At 43.2% G+C, this 21,526-nt stretch overlaps 1 protein-coding gene across 1 annotated transcript in view; it reads left to right on the top strand.

Moving 5' to 3' along the window:
* The window catches only part of OPN4 (opsin 4), a 93,777-nt gene that overhangs the window by 65,693 nt on the left and 6,558 nt on the right, over positions 1 to 21,526 (top strand). The window contains exons 8-14 of the mRNA XM_053309399.1: positions 3,738 to 3,909; positions 8,128 to 8,289; positions 10,122 to 10,229; positions 12,506 to 12,683; positions 15,545 to 15,697; positions 18,123 to 18,158; positions 20,180 to 20,218. Coding sequence (XP_053165374.1) covers positions 3,738 to 3,909; positions 8,128 to 8,289; positions 10,122 to 10,229; positions 12,506 to 12,683; positions 15,545 to 15,697; positions 18,123 to 18,158; positions 20,180 to 20,218 — 848 coding nt within the window. The remainder of the gene's footprint in view (positions 1 to 3,737; positions 3,910 to 8,127; positions 8,290 to 10,121; positions 10,230 to 12,505; positions 12,684 to 15,544; positions 15,698 to 18,122; positions 18,159 to 20,179; positions 20,219 to 21,526) is intronic.

Genomic DNA, 21,526 nt, shown 5'->3' with positions numbered 1-21,526 from the left:
GGAACTTACCTGGAAAACATTCCCACTACACATTGCCTCTGAAATGTCATAGGCCTTGAACAAGGATAGCTAAGAATCAGTTCCCAGCTTTCTGTCTCAGTCTAGAATAATCATGAAACACAAAAAAGCAGGGCTACCCAGTTTAAAATAGTGAGCTACACAGATTTCAGCAAGCTGATTCTCAATGGCTGCTATAAAGCCTCACAGGGCAAGTAAACATGCTGTGACGGGCAAGACTAATTTAAGAGCTGAAATGGAAAAGGAATATACTAGGTATTGTTGTTACATGCCATGTGTGAAGTGGGTGGGACGGGAGGGTGGAGGGTGGCATTTGAGACATTCTTGAGCTCCACCTCATGCAGTCTTTACAAGCAGGGGAAGGCCTATAAACACCGGATTGATGGCAAGGAGTCTGGAAGGATTTGTGTTCTGTATCTAGTGTGCATAAAGAGTAATTTCAGTTGTTTTAACAAGAGACCCTTTTGTAAGAGAGCAATATGAGGAAATGTACTTCAAAGCAAGAAGCATAGTTTAATGAGGGTAGAACAATCACTAATGACCTTTTAGAGGTGCTGGTTTATAATACATTTCTAAGGACCAATTCTCACAATCATGGCAACATCTGTTCAGTGACAATTGGAGATCCAAGTGGTGCATGTATTCCCACAGAGCATGTCATGTGAATGCAAGATTTTTCACTGATCTCCACGTGGCATTGCAAAAACCCAAGTTCAAATCCTAGATTAACAATCTTGGTTTAAATGTCAGGTTTTTATTACACCATCCAGAGACCAGCAAAAAAAGTCCTGAGCTCACACAACACAACCTGTGTGGAGCAAGGGCAAAATGAAGCAGCCCACCAGGCAATGTGGGGGCAAGAAACACACATTAGGGGCAAAACTAGCCCAGGATCACATACAGGCAAGAGGTAAAAAAAACACCACGTAATCAGTCCAACAGAGGTGAGCAAGCAAGAGGCCAGAAACCAGGGGATCAGTCCAACAAAGGCAAGCCAAACCAGAGTGAAACATGAGCAGGAGATCAGAAGCCAGGCAATCACAAGCAAGAAACTAAAAAGCAGAGTACACTCACAAAGTTATTCCACCAACTAGCAGAGACAAACTACTAAGTAGCAGCCAGAGCTGCAGACCCACCCGAGCCTCCAATGTCCTAGGTCTTAAAGGGCCTGTGCCCTGTTTTCCAGACATTGCCTGTAGGGGAGCTGTGCAGCTACTGGTGGTGATTCTGCATCATTCTCTGAGTCAGAGGAGAAGGGTAAGGGTTGGGGAGTGTCAAGAGAGTCAACAGACACAGAGGATCCTAGTGTTGGAGATGGAGGTCCCTCAAATGGGTCCCTCCCATCTCATCCTGGGAGTCTTTTGAGGCAGATCTAGGCATTACAGGATCAGCAGGCGCGGGCCATGAACGTTCCTCTGGGGGCGGGGGGTGGCTTCTTTAAGTGTAAACGGAGCCGGTGCTCCATGCCACCCAGCAGCCCCCGCGGTGGGGAATCACCTCCTCCACTCACCTGGCTGGTGGGGGCTCGCCTCCGTGGGAGCCAGGTAAGTGGCGGAAGTGATCCCTCTCTGTGGGGGCTGCTGGGCGGCATGGAGCACCGGCTCCGTTTACCCTTAAAGAAGCAGCCCCCCCCCGAGGCACATTCACGGCCCACGCCTGAGGAGCAGGATCAGAACTCATGACCTTCGCATCCTGAGAGTCCTCTGTGAGTGACAGGGTCAGGCTCGGGGGTCATGGCAGCTCTATGCACTGTTGAAATCACATGCACTGTCAGAATCTCCAGTTTTTGATTGACAGACATAGCCATAATCATGAGAGCCGGCCCGTATTGTATCCATGATATCCATTCTCATTGGCCCAATAGGGAAAACTGGGCTCAGCATCTGGTGTAACATTTTCAGAAGCTGAACTGATAGACGTTATATTGAAATGCTGGAAATGGCTGAGGTTAATAACTGTTTAGTGTTCGTGACTAATTTTATTCTTATGCAGGCGCCATCAAGAGAATATTTCCTGTGTTTTGTGCGTTTCTTTTAAAAATGTATTTAATAACAAAGGGTTAGATCCAGAGGCTCCCTGCTAGGGTTGCCAGCATTTCATTGCCAGAATGAGGGACACAGGTTTTGGGGGTGGGGGCTGGGGCTGGCTGGGTTGGGGTGGCGGGAGGTGTATGCAGTGGTAATCAAGAGCCTGAGTATCATTGTAACTGAAGGATATGCTATTGAATAATGCCAGCATTGTTATTGTTTAGAACATATTCAAGTTATACCACTATTCAACCAAAAACTGCTAAAAATAAGAAGCTGCTCACCCCGCCACCAAAATGAGGGACGAATGCTGCCCCTATAGGGACCAACATTTCATCCCTGAAATGAGGGACAGTTGGCAACCCTACTGCCTGCACGAGGAGAAAAGCACTTCAATTTGAAAGGAGAAGGGATTTCTACCAACTCCCTCCTCCACCTACAGCTCCTCTGTGCCACATCCCTCAGGACTCCTGAAAGGACTCTAACCCTCAGGATTGGTTTTCTGGGGGGTTCTGGGTGCCGCAGAAAGGATAAGAGGGCAGGAAGTCCCCATTCTTTGACCAGAACACTACTTAAAATTTTACTACGTGTTTGTAGTCACTTTCATTTTAAGCTTGGTTACAAGAAGCATGATTTTAGGGAACAAACTGAGATTTTAATAGTTATTGTTCAAAGCTGACAAAAGAAACCAAATCCCAACTGAACTGGTAAGCAGTGAGGTGTCCAGAACTCAGTTCAAGGCCTTGCAGCCCCAGTGAGATTGAGATATTAAGAACCACCTTTATGATGGGAGTCACAGAGTAAGACAGGAGATGAAGGCGGGGGCGGGGGGGGAGCGGGAACAAGCTGGCCTAGTGCATAACCCTTTGGTGCGGGTCAGTGTCTGTCTTGTGCTGCTCTGAACCTTTTCACACTGTAATACACATTTGCCCTCCATTATTCAGTGTTTCTGAATAATGAATAGCTTCATTCAGTTATTGGAAAATTGTTATTGGTATGGTTTCAATGCATTGTGTATCTTTATGCTGTATCTGAATGAAGAAGCTTTGTGGCAATGAAGTTTGTGAGCTAAGAATACATTTTGTGAAGAAATACTTCTAGGTGCTCTGCAACTGTACAACCTTTTCCTGTGGTTTATCCTTAGCCAAAAGGCAATAATTTCCACTGGATAACTCTGTTTTTGGAGGGAATATTTTCTCTTATTTGTTCTCTCCACAAAGTTCCTAATTTTATAAACCACTATCACAGCTAATTTCTAAAATGCTAGCACGTAATAATCAAATAGCATCTAGTTACCTAACCATATGAGCATCTTATGATTCTCTACAGTATTATTGAGAGCCAGTGGTATATGAGTGTGTATGGCGGCGGGGGGTGGGGGAGAGGCAACCTGAAGCTCTCCAGCTGTGGTTGGACTAAAAATCACATCATCCCCACCACAACTTATTGCTTACCTTGTGACCTTGGTCCAGTCACTACTTCTCAGTATAGCCTACCTCACAGGGTTGTTGTAAGGATAAATCTGGAGAAAGGGTGAACCATGTGTTTCCCACCCTTTCTCTAAGGAGTTCAGGGCAATGTGTGATGAGCCACCAGGATTAATAAACTTGAAATGCATGTCTTAATTTAATGTTAAATGAAATAAAACTTTTTTTTTACAAAAGTTAGCAAAGTTTCTCTCTTTTCTCTAAGGTGCTTATGTTCCTGAAGGCCTCCTGACTTCCTGTTCTTGGGATTATATTACCTTCACCCCATCAGTCCGTGCCTACACAATGCTCCTCTTCTGCTTTGTGTTCTTCATTCCTCTCATTGCCATCATATACAGTTACGTGTTCATTTTCAGAGCTATCAAGAACACTAACAGGTAAGTCACCCATAAGCTAGCTACCAGTTATTTGCTGTAGTGGAAGATGATAGATAGATAGATAGATAGATAGATAGATAGATAGATAGATAGATAGATAGATAGATAGATAGATTCTCTCTGTGTATGCATGCTTTAGTGGAAGGTGTATATATGCGTGTACACACACACACCCCTGCACCACAAAATGACCATGTACTCTTTCTTCACTCATTGCTAATTGATGTGCAGAAGAGAATATGTGTTTAGAGAAAAAGTATTTATATCTTCAGCCCGTAAGTGTGTTTGAGTTTTTCGAGCTCTTAAGTGATTTTTCTAGAAATCTGACATGGCTTGAAATGCAGTGAACTGAAAAATATAGCTTGTCTATTGCTTCATAGTTTAGTGAAATTCCAGAGTTTCTGTCTCAAAAAGTACCCAAGGAAAATGCCAAAGTTTGTTGGATCATTCCCCATTGTTCTCCAATGGAAGAGTTTCCCCACAATTTCTGGCAAAGTAATCTATTCCCCCAGGATTTTCTATTTTTCTGGTAGTCTGGGTGAGGTCTGGAACCTGTCTGTGAAAACGGCATGTTTCTGTCTTTCATAGTTTGGTCTGAGAGTTTCAAGTCAGTCAGTCAGGCCTAAGCATTTAGATATAGATATATGGGGCGGGGGCCGAGAGAGTGGGGGGAGGGCAGGGTGAGAGGGAATGAGAACTTCTTGAAGTCTAGCCAGCTAAGAGGCAAGAAACAAATAGTATCATGGTTCACTGTAAATTTCATGTCAAGATCCACATAATTTTGACAGACATTTGATCCATTGAAAAAAAGCAAGTAGATATTGGGGTGGCTGATTTGGAAAATTGCGCTGCTATGTATTCTTGGTCAGGATTAGAAAAGGCAAAGAGAAATTAGATTAACTGGGACGATTGAAAAAGAGGAATGAGCAACATGATTGTGGTTAAGAACTGACATAGTGCATTAGATCAAAGGTACCCAGCACTCTGTGTACTCTTTGCTTTTAAAAAAATTATAAGCCAAGGCAACTCAGATTCTACATCAAGAAAAGCAGAATTCTGCAACCTGCATACATTATGCACCTAATTATTTCCTTATCTATTGTGTCTACCTTTTTGTCAATTAGATTTCATCATTGAACTGTGCTTTGTTTTGGAAACATATTAGAGATAATACATTTTTACGTATTAATTAAGCAACTTATATCTATTTTATTTGCTTGCATAATGTATTCTGTTTCTGCTGCTAGAGAGAGGTATATCAGAGAATCCTTACTCCAGGGAGAACAGGATGAGGGACCAGTACAGTTATGTGCAGAGGATGAGTTCCCTCTATTTCTGCCACACCTGTAGTGCAAACCTGAAGATCAGGAGTAAGAGAAGAGGGAAAGATACAGGGAGAAAGGAAAGTGTAAACAGGAACACCTTATATGGCACAAGACACTGACTTTTCCCCACAAAAACATTATCAAGTTTAAAATAGCATTATATACAAACTCCACTCTCAAATGGGCAGTTTGGAGTAGACACAGTAGGGGTGTGCAAGCTGGCTCAGTTCGAGCCGGGCTCAACATTGAGCCGGCTCGGCTTGATGCGTTTGGAGTCGAACCAGACCAGCCTTGGCCGGTCCAAGTTCAAACTGAACTCTGTTCGAACTGAGCTGTCCCAGAGCTCTACTGGTAAAGGGGAATCTGGTGAGGACTCGCCTTTACCAGTACCGCCCTATACCAGGCTTCCCTAAGGGTAGAGCGGGTGGGAAGGGAGTAAATAACTACTTACTAGTGCCACTGGGGGGTGGGGGTGGTGGCAGGCATGGCTCCCCCTGCTTGGCCTCCCCACAAGTAGGGGGAAGCCATTCATACAAATTGTTGGGGTTATTACTTATATAGCAGAGTATTTCAGGAGCTAACTCACTCCCATTACAGCAGAAGTTAACAGAGTCTCCGGAGCAACAGCTTGTAAATGATAAGCATGGAGATTCATGTACAGTTAAACTAATCTACTTTATTCAGAAGTCCATGATGATAGGAAAGACCTATATCTAACCACTGGCTACATGGTGGTTAGAGAGGGATCTATAGAAGCATGGTGCTCAGAAAGAGAGGGCTGGAAGCATTCTGGGAAGAAGGAGAAGGAGAAGGAAGTCACTCTCAGGAAGTTCCTGAGTACACTCTATCCATAGAGGGGGTCATAAAGGCAGAGATAAACAGGAAAGAGAAGGAGACCCTAACTATCCATCTCTACCTACAATGTCCCTAGTGGTCATTTGGGTTACTGGTGCAAAGGTCAATGCCATCTGGAGCTGGATCTCCAGCACAAATAGCCTCTGCGCAAGCATGGAGGTCACTAAAATGGCAGAGGCCTGAACTGGGCTAAAGAAGGCCCAAACCAGGACGCTGCCAGCCCAGCCTACTCTGGGGGAGGCCAGCGAGGGTGGAGGGGAGCCGCTGCCACTCTCCACAGCCGCTGCAGCCACCACCACTGGCACTAGTAAGTACTTATTTATTCCCCTCCCACCCACTTTACCCTTAGGGAAGCCCACCCTGTCCCTTTACTGGTAAAGGGAAATACTCATCTGATTCCCCTTTACCAGTAGAGCTTTGAGCTAGTCAAATTGGCCTGATTCGAACTCAAATTGGCTTGATTCGAACTCTGGTTCGAAGGCTGGTCTCTGGGTCATCTAGGAGAGAGCATATTACTCCCGTATTTAAGGAGTTACACTGGCTGCTGATATGTTTCCGGGCAAAATACAAGATGTTAGTTATAACCTATAAAGCCGTAAACAGCTTGGGCCCTGGGTTTTTAAGAGAACGGCTTCTTCGTTATGAACCCCACCGCCCACTGAGATAATCAGGAGAGGTCCGTCTGCATTTGCCACCGGCTCGTCTGGTGGCTACTCAGGGACAGGCCTTCTCCGTTGCTGCCCTGAGACTTTGGAATGCGCTCCGTACTGAAATAAGAGCCTCCCCATCTCTGACAATTTTTAAAAAGTCTTTAAAGACACATCTGTTCACCCAGGCTTTTAACTGATACTGTTTTGATTGTTTTTAATGTTGTTTTAGAATATTGTTTTAAAAATTTTAAATTGTTCTGTTTTGAATTTCTTGTTTTTGTTTATAACTAATGTTTTAATGTTGTTTTTATCTTGTAAACCACCCAGAGATGTAAGTTTGGGGTGCTATAAAAATATGCTAAATAAATAAATAAATACCTTGACAGAGAGCCATGGCAGTTCAATTAATCAGTCTTTATTACTGTCACAGACCAGCATAAAGTACATTTAAAAACCTAAGTAGCAGTAGATTTTACATTCTACCATCATAAGATGTTTTAAAATATAAAATATAACTATGGCTGCAATAAGAAACAGAAAAGATTCTAAAACACATTACTAGCTTAAAATGATTTAAGATATAACCATGGCTGCAATAAGAGGCATAAGAATGCACTAAAAATATAGCTATGGCTGGAATAAGAGACATAATATCCTCTGGATCACAATTTACTACTAGCATAGAATGATTTAACTATGGCAACAATAAGAAGCATAAAAGCCAAGTCGCATTAAAAGATTTTAAAAGATTAATGTGACTAAATCGCATTAAAAGATTTTAAAAGATTTAAAATATATAAAATTATCACTTAAAATAGTAAGAGCTAATATGCGATAAAAGGATATCGTCTAAAATAAGGACATAAAAAGTACACAGAAATATAATTAAAATCCAAATACAGGTAATCAGGAATAAACCGGTAAAGTAGAAGCCAGGAAGTTGTGGGTCAATGGGTTGTTGGGCTGCCACACTAAGGCAGTAGCCGTGGCTGTGTTCTAGTTCATAGTGGTGGGCTCTTGGCACGTGTGGGAGGTCATGGTTTGCCGAATATTAATTGCTGATGCACAGAACCTGGCAGCACTGTAGGGGACAGCAGGATTGCTATTGGAGAGCAGCAAAGAGGAGTCAAACTGGTCCGTTTACTCAGGGTAGACCCATAATAGTCATAAGATGAGAGAGGCACAGATGTCTCTGTAAAACGGGCACTGCAGAAGAATGTGTCCTGTTGTTTCTACCTGCCCTGAGCTGGTAGATGGTTTGGATCCATTCCAAACCATTATCTATATTAAAATTGTGTAACTTAAAAAGAAGAAGACATGTTTGCTTAATCACATGCTTATTTTTTGTCTTATAAAAAGAGGTTTTTTTCCTGTGCTTACTTTCCCAGGGCAGTTCAAAGCATTGGTTCAGACAGTAGTAAAGAATCTCAGAGGTTGTACCAGAAGATGAAGAATGAGTGGAAAATGGCCAAAATAGCTTTGATCGTCATCTTGCTTTTTGTCATCTCTTGGTCTCCATATTCTGCAGTAGCTTTGCTGGCCTTTGCGGGGTAATCATAAATATTGTTGTGTCTGCAAAGGAAACATTAAGTAGCAAAGGAAGTAGCAAAATAGGCACGTACAGCTTGACGGCACTTAATCAATCAATCAGTCAATCGATCAATGTGCTTAATGCCAAAACTGCCCCATATTCAGGAGCAATAACTGCACTGGGCAGATGACAAATGGGGCTTATGTTGGCTATAGCTTTCTTAAATTTATGACCAGTTTTCATGATCAGGATAATGTGAGTTGAAGCGGGGATGTGGGACCCATGAGCTGCACACACTCCTGCAGCACATGTGATAAGAACCCGGAGTTTTATTAGGAATCCAGGCAAACCTGGATTGAATTTGGATCGGTAATCTAGGATCTGAGCTGAGCTGGCCAATCCGGGTACTCACAGCAGATCTGGATTTCCAGTAAACTCCAGGTTCTTACAACATGTATTGCAGAAGTGTATGCAGCTGGGATCCCAGATCTACCCTTCACCTCACATTGTCCTGATTATGACAACTGGCCCTTGATCTCACAGCTGTGTGGTTCCAGATTTATCTGGAATGGACTCTGTGGGCCAAGGCAGATAGGCCAAAAAAATACTTCCGATTGTGCAGCCCAGCCATCTTTGAGGATGTTTTGGCACTAGGAATGCAACCTGTAACTCAGTCACAGGAGCAATTCCTATATTCTTAATGGCTGAAAAATATGCTACTGCAATTGTAGAAATCCCCAGTCATATATGAAGAGATAGATGGTTTGGAAGCTGCAGCTAGTACAGAACTGTACAGCATCTCTGGGGCGGGGGCGCCAGACAAAAGTAACATTTATCTCCTGTTTTAGTACAAATGTATTGACTGCCTCTTTGCTCCCAAGCTCAATTCCTGTTGGTACTTACCTTTAAAATTTTAAACATCAGAGCTCTGTAGCAAAACTTAGAGATGCAGGAAAGGTTCCTGCATTTGCCCAAATAAAACCAATCAGGGTGTTTTTCACTCAGGGCTTTTATCTTGCATCTCCTCCGGAATAGAGGGTGAGTGTTCACATATCGGCCAGATTTACCCCAAAGTCCCTGTGAGTTATCAGGGAGTACTTCACACACAATTCGGGTTTTTCATTGTGCGTTAGAGTGTAGCCTGATTTATATCCAGGGTTAAAAAAAAATCCACTTTTTGCATCAGTTTTTTGGGGGCAACTTCGAACTCACAGTAAAGCCTTCTGTCTGAAAACCCTCCAGGGCCAGAAGCACTGCTGCCGCCATTATGGCACAGATATGAAACTCCTTCCCCACAAAAACATACCTAGCTATTTTAATAGCAGTGCTCTACCAGGTGAAGACCTTCTTGTTTTGAAAGGCCTTTGCTGGGGGTTAACAGTGCAGATGTTGCCAAACATACTTGCTGCTGTACACTTTTCTGCTCCTATTGCTTTTAACTACCCACTGTTTTCTTTGGAAATGCTATTTTTATGGCTGGTTTCTTATTGTGCTGTGGTTTAGTTATTTCTTTTAAAAATCATTTGTATGTATTGCTTTTGCTGTGATGGACCAGTTTAGCTGCTGCTGTTTAATGAGACGTTTTTGTATGTTTATTTTAGTGTGCTGTTATTTTTATACTGAGTGCCTTTGGGCAGAGAGACTCCTGATAAAATAAGTTAAGTAGTTCTCCATATGAATGCACCCACACAGGAATAGTTGAGATGCATCATGGGGAAAGTTTTGCATCTCTGCATTAGCCCTATGTGATTGGCATTTGGAAAAAGCTCACTTAGGAATGTAGTCTGTTATATAAGGGGCAAAAGCTACATAAACTCTGGCAGCTAAGGGAATGTATTTGTCTTTCTTTAGGTACTCCCATGTCCTCACACCCTTTATGAACTCAGTACCTGCAGTGATTGCCAAAGCTTCTGCCATACACAACCCAATCATTTATGCCATTGCCCACCCCAAATATAGGTAAGTTTGGTTTTCTTTTACAAAAAGTGAATCTAATAGATGAGACTTCCTTAAGAATGATCAGAAGCAAATGAAGACATGGCTCTCATACCTTTTAATAGTTGTGCACAAGCTGGGAACTTCAGCAAGTACAGCTTTAAAAACAAACCCTCTCCAGTAGTCTGACATGGCAAGCTGGATCTGCCCAAATTCCCCTCTTGTACCCACCTGTTAAAGATATAAAGATATCCCCCATCTATATTCACTCTGGTTACCCTAATCTTCTCCACCTGAAATGCAAAGTCAGAAAACTTTGCTGGCCCTAGAATTTTCTTAATTTGTTCTGAATTTTAATCTACTTACAGGACAGACTTGTCCATGTTTACTGAGAAGTAAGTCCCACAATCTCCCAGGTAAATTTGCATAAAACTTCAGCCTTCTAGTGATAAGGACCAGTATATTTCAAGATACAATCAAGTGTTCACAAGGCACTTTTAAAAAAAGTTATTCTGAATGTAGAATAAATTGAAGTTTGCATTTAGATCAGTTTGTTTTTTTGGTGATGTGGATAAAGAGGTGGCTGGCAACAGATGATCCAGTTGTCAAGGTAGCACATGAGAATATTGCCACATGAACAAAAGTGCAAGCCTCTTCCTCCACTGGATTGGAGGGCTGTTTCATGTGAAGCAGACCTCGGACTAATAAATGGTTATTATCTGGTACCCCCTCTAGACATTGGCCAGATGAGTGGGTAGCTCCCAACTGTTCCCACTCATTGGAAACACAGATTTAAGATGCCAGAGGCAGTTTTAAACCATGTTAGATTTCAATCAAAACCGTGCACAATGAATAATTGGTTTAGGTGAAAAGTCATGTGTGATGGAATTGCTCTTTTACTCTATGCAATGAGGATTTTATTCTGGGTAGACTATCAATGATAGCATTTAAGCAGATGTAGCTCAAAAGTTGCTTCCAAACAGGTGGGTGTTTTTTTCTTTCCACAAATCAGGTGTAAGGCTGCCAGTTTGCATCCTGGGGAATTCTTTTTGCTTGTATCAAATAACTACCTTTGAAAGTCTTCAGATGGCTTGCTGAATGAGAATATCTGTCACTTGTTTGACTTCCTGGGAGAGCGAATGGGGCATCTGCTTTCTTCCACAGGGTGAACCATAGGAAGATCTATAGCAAGAAACCAGGTGGGAGGCTGGTGACAACATCTCTCACTGAAGCAAGGAGTTAAAAGTAAAAAAGAAATTATCCGGGTTGTGATCTGGCAGTCCTAGTTAGATGCACTGAATCAACATGCCTGATCCCTGCAAGCTTCATGTGGACTATGTTAATTCCCATGCTGATGGCTGAGTCCAGATGGTTGGCAGGGTCTGGCAGGATTATGAAGGTTGAGACAGCCTTCTAAACAGCCACTGTTGCATAGCACCCTGATGCTAGTTAGTGCTATCTCCTTTCAGTACCTTCTCCCCTTCCAGTTTAGTGCTACTTTAGGGAAATCAATTTTAGGGGAAACTGCCACCTTAACAAGCCTTTAAGACAGGTGAAGGCTCTCTGGACCCAGATAAAATATCCATCATTTAAAAGCCATGTTCATATCAGCAATCCCAATGGCTATAGCTTTTGCCCACTCTTGGTGCTCGTGACTGGTGGCCCTTTGGGACTTCCTGTGTAGATGAGCCTATAGACTTTTTTTTTGGTATTATTTACATACTCTGATCCAGCAAGGGAGATGTGCACTTGGAGGCAGTTTATGCACATTGTTCATGGATTGAGAACCACATGCACAGACTGGCTGTGTTTGTATGTTAACCTGGTTCATACGGTTGTTCAAATCTAGGTTTAAAGGAAGTAACTGACATTAGCGTGAGTGTGTGAACCCACACCAAAATTACCAGTGTTGGTTTGTTTCCAGAAATAAATCTAAGATTCCCGCCTAGATGTGGGTTCACACACACTAACACTGGTTGCCAACTTTAAATCTGGATTTGAACAATAGTGTGAACCAGGCCATTGTGATGCACTTTTAGATGTGAAGCATTAGATGGGGCTCCCATTCACATGCCATGGTACTGATGGGGATTCACATTTCCAGTAGTACTGTGGTGCCAGAGGAAATGTACTCTCTAACTAAGCATGTGTCCTTTGTTGTACTTTGTATGTTGTTAAACACAATACATTTCTAGCATGTATAGAACAGAATGAGAATATTTAGCATTTGTAGCCTTTTTTGTGCTTGCAGTTGTGTTAGGCTGGAAAAAAAATGATTGGTTCAATTTCTTATCTGTTAGAATGGCGATTGCAAAGTTTCTTCCATGCCTTGGATCTCTGCTAAGGATTTCTCATAAAGATTCCAGATTGTACAGCTACCCCTCCACCAGACGCCCCACTGTTACCAGTCAGTCCTCTGATACAAATGGACTGCCAAGAAGAAACCGAAGGCTATCCTCTGTCTCAGACAGTGAATCTGTAAGGAAATCCTTCATCTATTTTGTTTACATATGACACAAATGAATGGCATAAAGCGGGCTGGTGGGTAGATCAGATAGGGCAATAGATCACTCACTAGAGACAGAGATCTTTCTTGAGGGAACAACTCTGCCAATTTTTAAAAAACAAACAATATAGAATTGGCAAGTGGGAGCCTGTTTTATATTACTTTCTGTGAACACCGGCTGGTTCTATGAGTTACTCTTGCACCTGCATCTGCATGAAAGCATCATATGAGGAAGAGCAGAATATCTAATAAGGATTCTAATAGAGCTAGAAAACTTTGGAATCTGTCTGAAGCTTCACAAATCTGAATTATGAAGGCCTGCCTCTGGAGACTTAAAATGAGCCTTCGTGGGGTCAGAAGCCTCTGGCTGGCTGTAACAGCTATTGAACTGATAGGTGCATCATGCTACGGTCAGCTAGAGATCTCCATTCCAGCCCTTTCTCTGCCACCACCCTCCACTCACACTTCATTGATGCAGGATTTTTCCAGAACTAGAGGACAAAGCAGTCTCCGTGTCACTCTTGTTCCAAAGTATTGCAACAACTTTCTTGTTCCTCTCTGCTGCTGCTGAAAAATCCCTGTGCTTCTGGAGGATGAGGGAGAGGGAAAGCAGCAGCAGCATGGTGGAAAGAGGACTGGAAGAGGGCTCTCCAACTGACCATAGGACCTACAGTGATGATGGTGACCCAATATTTATATACCGCTTTTCAAAAAAGGTTCCCAAAGTGGTTTACATAGAGAAATAAAAATAAATAAAGATGGATCCCTGTTGCCAAAGGGCTCACAATCTAAAAAGAAACTTAAGATAGATAGCAGCAACAGCCACTGGAGGGATGCTGTGCTGGGGTTGGATAGGGCCAGTTGCTCTCCCCCTGTTCAATAAAGAGAATCACCACTTTAAAAAGGTGCCTCTTTGCTCAGTTAGCACCTGACAGAATCAATATCTGCTACTGATCGCTGGAGGCTTCTGGTCATGCAATGGCTCTTTTTAGGCCTCCTGTATGATCAGAACCTAATAATGCAAGTTTTGTATTTCTAACTCACAAGATTTGTTTGCGCACTTACGGAGAGGGACATTACTTGGGAGAGCCATCCCATAGCTGCAAAAATACCACAGCATGCAGCCTTCAATAGTGAGAGGCACAGGAGATCTAATGCTTTTGTAGGGTCAAGTGGACTGCATTTAGAAAGAGATTTGCTGGCAGATTTGGACAAATTGACAAATCCATCAAATAATTGGGTTTCCCTCCCAGTAGCTCTCGACAGCTTGCTGCTCCACTGCTAAGTACTGCCAACTGTTGTTCCTCGTGCAGAAGCCGGAAACAGTTCTGCACTTTGGATTCTGGGACTCTCCCTCTGTGCTATTAAAGGCACATTAGTGTGGTATTTTCAACCAGTGATTTTTTTTTTTAGACGAGCTCTAAAAACACAAAAATGTTATTATGTCCTATAAGCTGTTACGTTTTTAGGCTAATGTGCTTTTATGGGAGGCTGACATGTTCTGAATTCTTACAAGGGCTCTCTCATCTGTGATGCTTCTGAACTTGATATGTTTTCTATCCCAGATTATCACTCCAGCAAAGCACATCTAGTTAAAAGAAACCAACGTGGAGAGTCTATTCCCATATAATGTACACTTGTATAAATGATACATAATAAATGTTTTAGCGCTTCTATCAATGGTTTTCATGGCTCCCTGTTGATTTTCAGAATGGACCTTTACTGTCTAGCAAGCACAATATCTCCCCATCATCTGAAGATGAAAAGCTGAAATAGTAAATTTGTGTATATAAAGACAAGTTCTTTAGCTCTGTCAAGTATGATTTTAAAAAATGGTGAGGCTATGTAAATATGAAAGGACTCCATGGTTTTCATTTAATTCAGTGGCACAAAGTAAACAAATGGCAGTTAGCAAGGGGCGTGTAACCTACCCTAAAACTGATCCACCCACCCTAAAACTGAGTTCAGTTGGGACAGGGGGACAAGTTTGCCGTCATTCCGAAGGCGTCCCTGAGTACACTACTCTCTTACCCATTGGGCTGCCAACTCTGAGTAAAGCTATTCCAGGAGATTTCCCCCTCAAATGTTTTTCACCATATCAAGCCATTAAGATCTCCAGGATGTCAGAAGTCACCTGAGATCGATTCCAGATCTTGGAGAGTCCAGGCCAATCCTGGAGTGTTGACAATTCTAGACACTGTCATAGCAATCTCCTTGGAGGAGAGATAGGTATTGCTTGTAAACAAACAAACAAACAAACAAACAAACAAACAAATGCAAATGGGGTGTGTGTGTGTGTGTGTGTGTGTGTGTGTGTGTGTGAAAGTGAAAGGGGTCAATGACCCCTTTATGTAGTACCTCATACTCTTTGGGTCACTAGTAGAGTTGTGTGTGTGTGTACTAGTGACCCAAAGGGTATGAGGTGTTACATAAAGGGGTCATTGAACCTTTTCTTCTCCCTCCCAGTGACTTGCCAAGGATTCAGAGTTTACTACTGCATAGAAAAATAGCTTGCCAAGGGAAAGGGTTGGATCTAATCTCTCCGACATGCTAATTTTCTTTGTGCAGGAGTTTTAATTTCCATGGAGGACCACTCAAACACGCAAGCCACCAATTCCATTTGCAGCCTGAAGTGGTATGCTCCAGAGAAGCATGATTCCACATTATTCTGCGGATAGTGTAAGCTGGCCCTGTGATAAGCTTTGGACTCCTTTCATATTTCTGGTTTTTCTCATGAATTACATCTATATGGCACCTAACTTCACGTGTCTGAAGGAAAGAAATGAAAACTCGGAGAGAATCTCTCAATGCCTTTGTTGATCTCTCTCTGTAGGACTGGACTGACACGGAGGCAGACATCTCTAGTCTCAACTCCAGAGGCGCCAGTGGGCAAGTGTCCTATGAAATGGGTGAAGACACTGCAGAAACAAGTGACATTAAAGTTAAAACAAAACTGAAAAGCCACGATTCAGGGATTTTTGAAAAGGTAACTAAATGTTGTCTTCTCAAATTAGATGGACTTGCCAATCTCTCATAAAATATGCCACGTGTCTGTAAGTTTCTCCCTATCTGCCTTGTTCTCCTCACAAACGGTTTCACTGACTGTCCGCTGTAGGAAAAGTACTGTTGACAAGCTCAGAAAGAGGGAAACTTTAATAGCTTGTGTTTAGGCTGCCCGTGACTTTTCACTTGTGAGAAATCTCCCCCAAACACCTTTCCCTGTAGACTCTATAGAGGAGAAAACCACAGCAAAGTTGCCTGGCCAACTGCATATGCAGGCTTGAGTGCCTGTGACCTCACACCAGTCTCCATCCACCTATTGGCATGGTTACACTCTTGGCACTTACTACAAGCAGCCACTGTGCATTTTATGTCACTAATTCAAAAGGATGCCTAGCAGCAAAGCAGCCCTCACCTCCGTCTAAATTATTTACATGTATTGTTACCTTTGTCAATTTCGGTAGCACTCTGGAGACTGTATGCCTTGTACCACCAGCATTTGAAAGAGGGGTTTTCCTATGGGCTAACATACAATTTAACTGAAGCCTTTGCAGAAAGTGTACAGGATTCATTAGGGAAAGTACATGCCAAATGCAAGTGTGAGATTAGTACTAATGACAGTGTGCAGAAGCATCTATAAGAAAGCATGTGCGGCCAGAAACCGCAGGCAGGGAGGGGGAGAAGGACCAGTCCGGTGTGAAACGCCGGCCCCAAATACTGCACAGATTCAGGGTAAGCTAGTGAAGAATTATGACTTCTAGACCTGTCATAGGGCATCCCATGTGCTTTAATCCAGATCTGCCTGCCACTAATTTTAACCAGGGTTAGGGTTCCAGCTTTTCTTCTCTTTTTGCCCTGCTCCTGACAAGTACAAGCTTCACAGGTAAAGCTTTTCCTATCTCCCAACTGGGAAGAACTTCATTCTAGAGTGCTTAGCCTCTGCATGTTGGCCAGCTGTAAAAGGCATGGGCCAAGGGAAAAAAGCTGGGAACCCTATTTAACCCCACCTTTTTGTTTCCAGCTCTCCTTCAGTGTCTACCAGTTGTTGTGCTTATAAGGGCAGTTTGGGCAGACTGTTTTGTACTTCATTTCCTTTTTTAAAAAAACTCCTGCTTTTGGCTTGTTTTTATATCGTGGCTTTTGATTTGGAAAATCCAAAATAGTATTTCTCTTCCTGCGTCACTTCTTTCACTAACTGAATCCATATCCCATAACTAATATGTTCCTATAAACAGCGACTACAAGTGAGCAATGCAGCATAGTGAACAGCCAAGACTTCTATGAGCTCCCCATTCCCCAACACAGTTTATTCAAGCTGCAAACCTTTATTTCCTGTGGGGTGTTTTCATCTGTGCAAGGGCTTCTTCTTATGCATGATGCTTTGTGCCCTTTCATCATCGTGACCCTGTAACAGGGATTCCCAGATGCTGTTGACTACAATTCCCATAATCCCCAGCTGTGATGACTAAATGGTCTCTGACCATTGCAACTGGGGGTTATGGGAATTGTAATCAACACCTGGGAATCCCTGTTACAGGGAACACTGATTGTGACTCACCACCGCTTTCTCTGTTCTCCCTCTTTGGTGCTCATATACTCAGAAGTGGTAGAATTATGAACAATGTGGCCCCATGTGCTTCTTCCATGTGTGAGCTGTGTTTGCCTGCTGTGGCTTATTCTGATTGGCTACTGCAGTCCTGTCCTCTCATCTCAATAGTTGTGGGTGGAATGGGGATGGCATATGGAACTGGGCATGATAGTGTATTTGGACACATCATATGGTTTATGTGGGCAGCTCTACACTGGTATTCAGTTCTGAGATGGCAGATATAACATCCTATATCTATATGAGAGGAGAGCTGGTCTTGTGGTAGTAAGCATGACTTGTCCCCTTAGCTAAGCAGGGTCCACCCTGGTTGCATATGAATGAGAGACTTGATGTGTGAGCACTGTAAGATATTCCCCTTAGAGGGTGGAGCCGCTCTGGGAAGAGCATCTAGGTTCCACGTTCCCTCCCTGGCATCTCCAAGATAGGGCAGAGAGAGATTCCTGCCTGGAACCTTGGAGAAGCCACTGCCAGTCTGTGTAGACAATACTGAGCTAGATGGACCTATGGTCTGATTAGGTATATGGCAGCTTCCTATGAATGTTCTATATCCCGTATCCCTCCCCCACTATGCCCTCTTCTCCACTCAATACAGAATTTTGCCACACCTAGGCTGTCATAGCTGCAGTGTATAGTACTTGCACAACATAACTTCTGGTTAGTGAGAGAATGCATAAGCATTATGATCTTATTCTGCGCTCAGAGAAGGGTAGGACTGAGCAATAAAGGACTGCAAAAGCATCTCTGTATCCAAGGCTAACAATGATATCTGGTGCTACTGATTTTCCCCCCTTTCTTTTTATAGACTTCTGTGGATGCAGATGACATTTCTGTGGCGGAGGTGAATATCACAGATTGCAGTTTTCTTTCCAGTAGGGTGTCAGCCAACAGTTTCAAGGGTGGGATGGGCAAGGAAAGAAATGCAATGGTACCATATAGTAAACCCCTCAAGCTTGAAATGTCCAGATGAGATACAATTAGTTTATATTCTGTTATAGTTCAGATATCCTGTTGGGTCTTTCTGGATTGCAATATAATATTACACTTACATATTATTATATATCACATTTTGGTATTTGCTTCTTGGTGTAAATGAAAAGAATCCTATATTCATGGTTAATTCAGTGTTGCATATTCCATGGCAAATAAAGCAAAAGCATCCAAAAGAAGCTGGCCCTTTGTTATCAAAAGTCCTCACTGTCCTTCGATAGCTCCAATTACTTCCTTCAGTCACCTACCACAACTCAGCAGGTGATCACCTCTCACTGGGCATAACTGGAATAAATTTGCTAGTGAAAGGGTGCAAGCAGTGGCGTAACTACTATTAGGCAAGGGGAGGTGGTTGCCTGGGGGCCCCCACGCCTCGAGGGGCCCCCCAGAGGCAAGTCACATGTGAAGTGTGTGTATGTGTGTATCAGCGAGGGGCCCATTTTAAAATATTGTCTCTGGGCCCACTCCAGCCTTGTTACGCCCCTGGGTGCAAGCCTAGAGCAATCCACTACCTTCTAGCTTTTGTTTCTCACCTGTAATTTATCCAACTTGCAGACTTGTTGCCAAAGTCAACAGGTTAGTCCTTAGTATACTTACATGCAACTGAGAGTCAAACAAGACATGATGCCAGAGATGTATGAATGCATTTCTGTCTCTTTTGTTTTTATTTTTGTTTTTATTTTTGCAAATAACAGCCACATGGGGGCCAAAATACAGATTGGTATGTTGGTGTGTGTGGGAGGGAGGATCAGCCCTTTTCCCCATGAAAGTTTCCCTCTCAAACTGGTATTTGCCCTGGGAGGGGGAAAAACTTAGTGTGCATGTATTTTTTTTCTGCAGGAGCAAATGGCAGTTTTGGGGGAGGATTTTTTCATTGGGGAAATGAAAGAGTTAACTCCCCCCATGCCACAGTCCCAATCTGGTTTGGGGCCTCCAGTTGTTATTTGGGGGTGGGTGGGATGTATTGCCATATCTCTGTCATCACATCTAGCTTGGTCATAAGGATGCAGTCCTATGCACTCTTAGGTATTCAGGGGACTTACTTCAGGACTGAGCTGTAAGGTTACACTCCTCTTGTATACTGACTGTCTGGGACTCACCCAGACCCATGGGCCTGAAGCTTCTGTTCCTGCTGGCTGGAAGGCACACGTTGACCAAGGGTCAACTGCACCAACTCAGGAGCTGCTCAAACACCTGGCCTCAGTGCCGGGGCAGGCCCAACTCACAGTGACCTGAAGGCCTCCAGGTGGGCGAGGCTGGCTGAGGGTGCAGCAGCTTGGGTGCACTGGGACAAATGGGTGCTCCACCCAGTGGGTGGAGAGCCAGGTGGTCTAGGATGGGAGCGAGCAGGATTCGCAACCAGCAGGGATGGAGGTGGGACCCAAGGAGCAACTGCATAGGCCACCAGGGAAATGAAGGATTAGAGGAATGAAGCAGGGGTGGGACAGGAAGCAGGGCAGGACCTGGGAGGATGATGTAGTGAATGTGCCAGAGTATTCAGAGGGGCCTGCACTAATGATGAGGAAGGTCAGGGGAGTCCATCTGAGTACGAGTCTGGGTCTCCCAGTAAGGAGTCAGGAGTGTCCTTTTCCGGACTGGTGGAGGACCGGTGACTTAACCCCCTCTCCACAATTCTGAGGTGCAACAAAAAAGGGAGGATTCTGGCCAGTGAAGAACAGTTGTCTGACAGAACCTTATACTGCCTTAAGACTTAAGTGAGATTTAGTCCTGAATAAATGCAATCAGACTAGTGATTTAATATGCATTATTCAAAACCATTATTCCAGTAAGCAAGTAATGATTCAGAACCATTGTAGAACCTTGTTTACATGACTGGAAAATGTTGCACAATGATTCATTCTGTTTGTGTAGGACTTACCATTTGGAAACTATGTCTTTGAAGATAGCCTGGTAAGTTATGTTCCAGTGTTTAATAATCTGTGACACGGGTGTGGACAATTGGCCTCTCCATGGTGTTGGGCTGAGGCAGCACATTTTCTGTGCACACAAAAGAGATGGAGCCTGCCAGCAAATCTTGGCCAAAGAATCTGGTATGGACATTCAGTAAATCCTGACCCAGAATTGTCATGAGAGCAGGTGAGATGTGGTGTGCTACCAATAATGGCTTCATCTGTTGTTTGCAACACATTGGCTGTATTCCAGTTTTGTGGGCAGCAACAAGGTATCAAAAGACCCATCCAGCCATTTTAGATGCACCTCTAAATATGCATGCACCTCTAAATACCAGCTACCCATGCACATTTCCATTTTTGGATCCAGGTTAATTGGCCCTAAATTGTCTGCTCTTGATAATGGTCCTACGGGGAATTAATTACTGGGTGCCCAAGTAACTTGAACTGTTAACAGTTTGAGATAATGATGATGGAAAACACAAGTAGCATACCTAATTTTCCTCTAAATCTGTAGTATGAGTATGAGGCGCTGTCTACATAAGCAACAGAATGAGATGGTAGAATCCCGAGGTAGTAGAAAAGATTGTCTCATTTCAGACCCCAAGGTTGAGGCAGTCACATTTTTTAATGCTCATCTACATGTTTAAAAAAATCCTTGAAAGTAGAACAGTAGCACAGCAGGGGGGAGTTTTGGCCAGAACCTTCTCCCTAAGCTGATAGTTTTAATTTTGCCCATGTGCAATCTGAAATGGTACAGTCCACTCTGCCTCTGCATGCTGCTGTGTAGGCCAGGCTTTATTCTTAGGGTAAACAAGCACAACTTTTTTGGCAGAACTCCCATATCTGAACAACTTTGCAATGGGCAGGTATTCAAGAAACCTTTCCTATGACTGCATCTCCATTCTGAGAAAACCTTTACCTGTTAAGTTTCTGCTGTTAGACATGGGAGCTGTGACCAATAAATAAATAAAAAATTCCAACTCTGCCGTGAAGGGTCCCCCTAAATTGTCCGATTTGTATTTAGTGCTTGGCAAATTCCAGCTTTCATTTTGCATCATTGTTTTTATTGTCTCCAGTGTTCATTTGTGTATTTCTAATGTAAAAGGACTGGTTCTCACATGTGATGGCACTGTCAACTTTCCTATGTCTGAATGTAGATTGCCTATGAAGGAAGGAGCATGTGAACCCGAAGTGTATGTGTACCTGTTTTCATGTGATTGTTGCAAGTCTCAGAGTTGCAGCAAGTCCAACAAGAGCTATTGGGAGTGAGGCAACCATACCAGTCATGTGTAATCAGTTACACACA

Source organism: Hemicordylus capensis, chromosome 3, assembly GCF_027244095.1.
Source record: "Hemicordylus capensis ecotype Gifberg chromosome 3, rHemCap1.1.pri, whole genome shotgun sequence".
NCBI classification, from domain to species: Eukaryota; Metazoa; Chordata; class Lepidosauria; order Squamata; family Cordylidae; genus Hemicordylus; species Hemicordylus capensis.
Note: the sequence above shows the minus strand (reverse complement) of the source record. Positions and strands in the feature narration are given on the sequence as shown.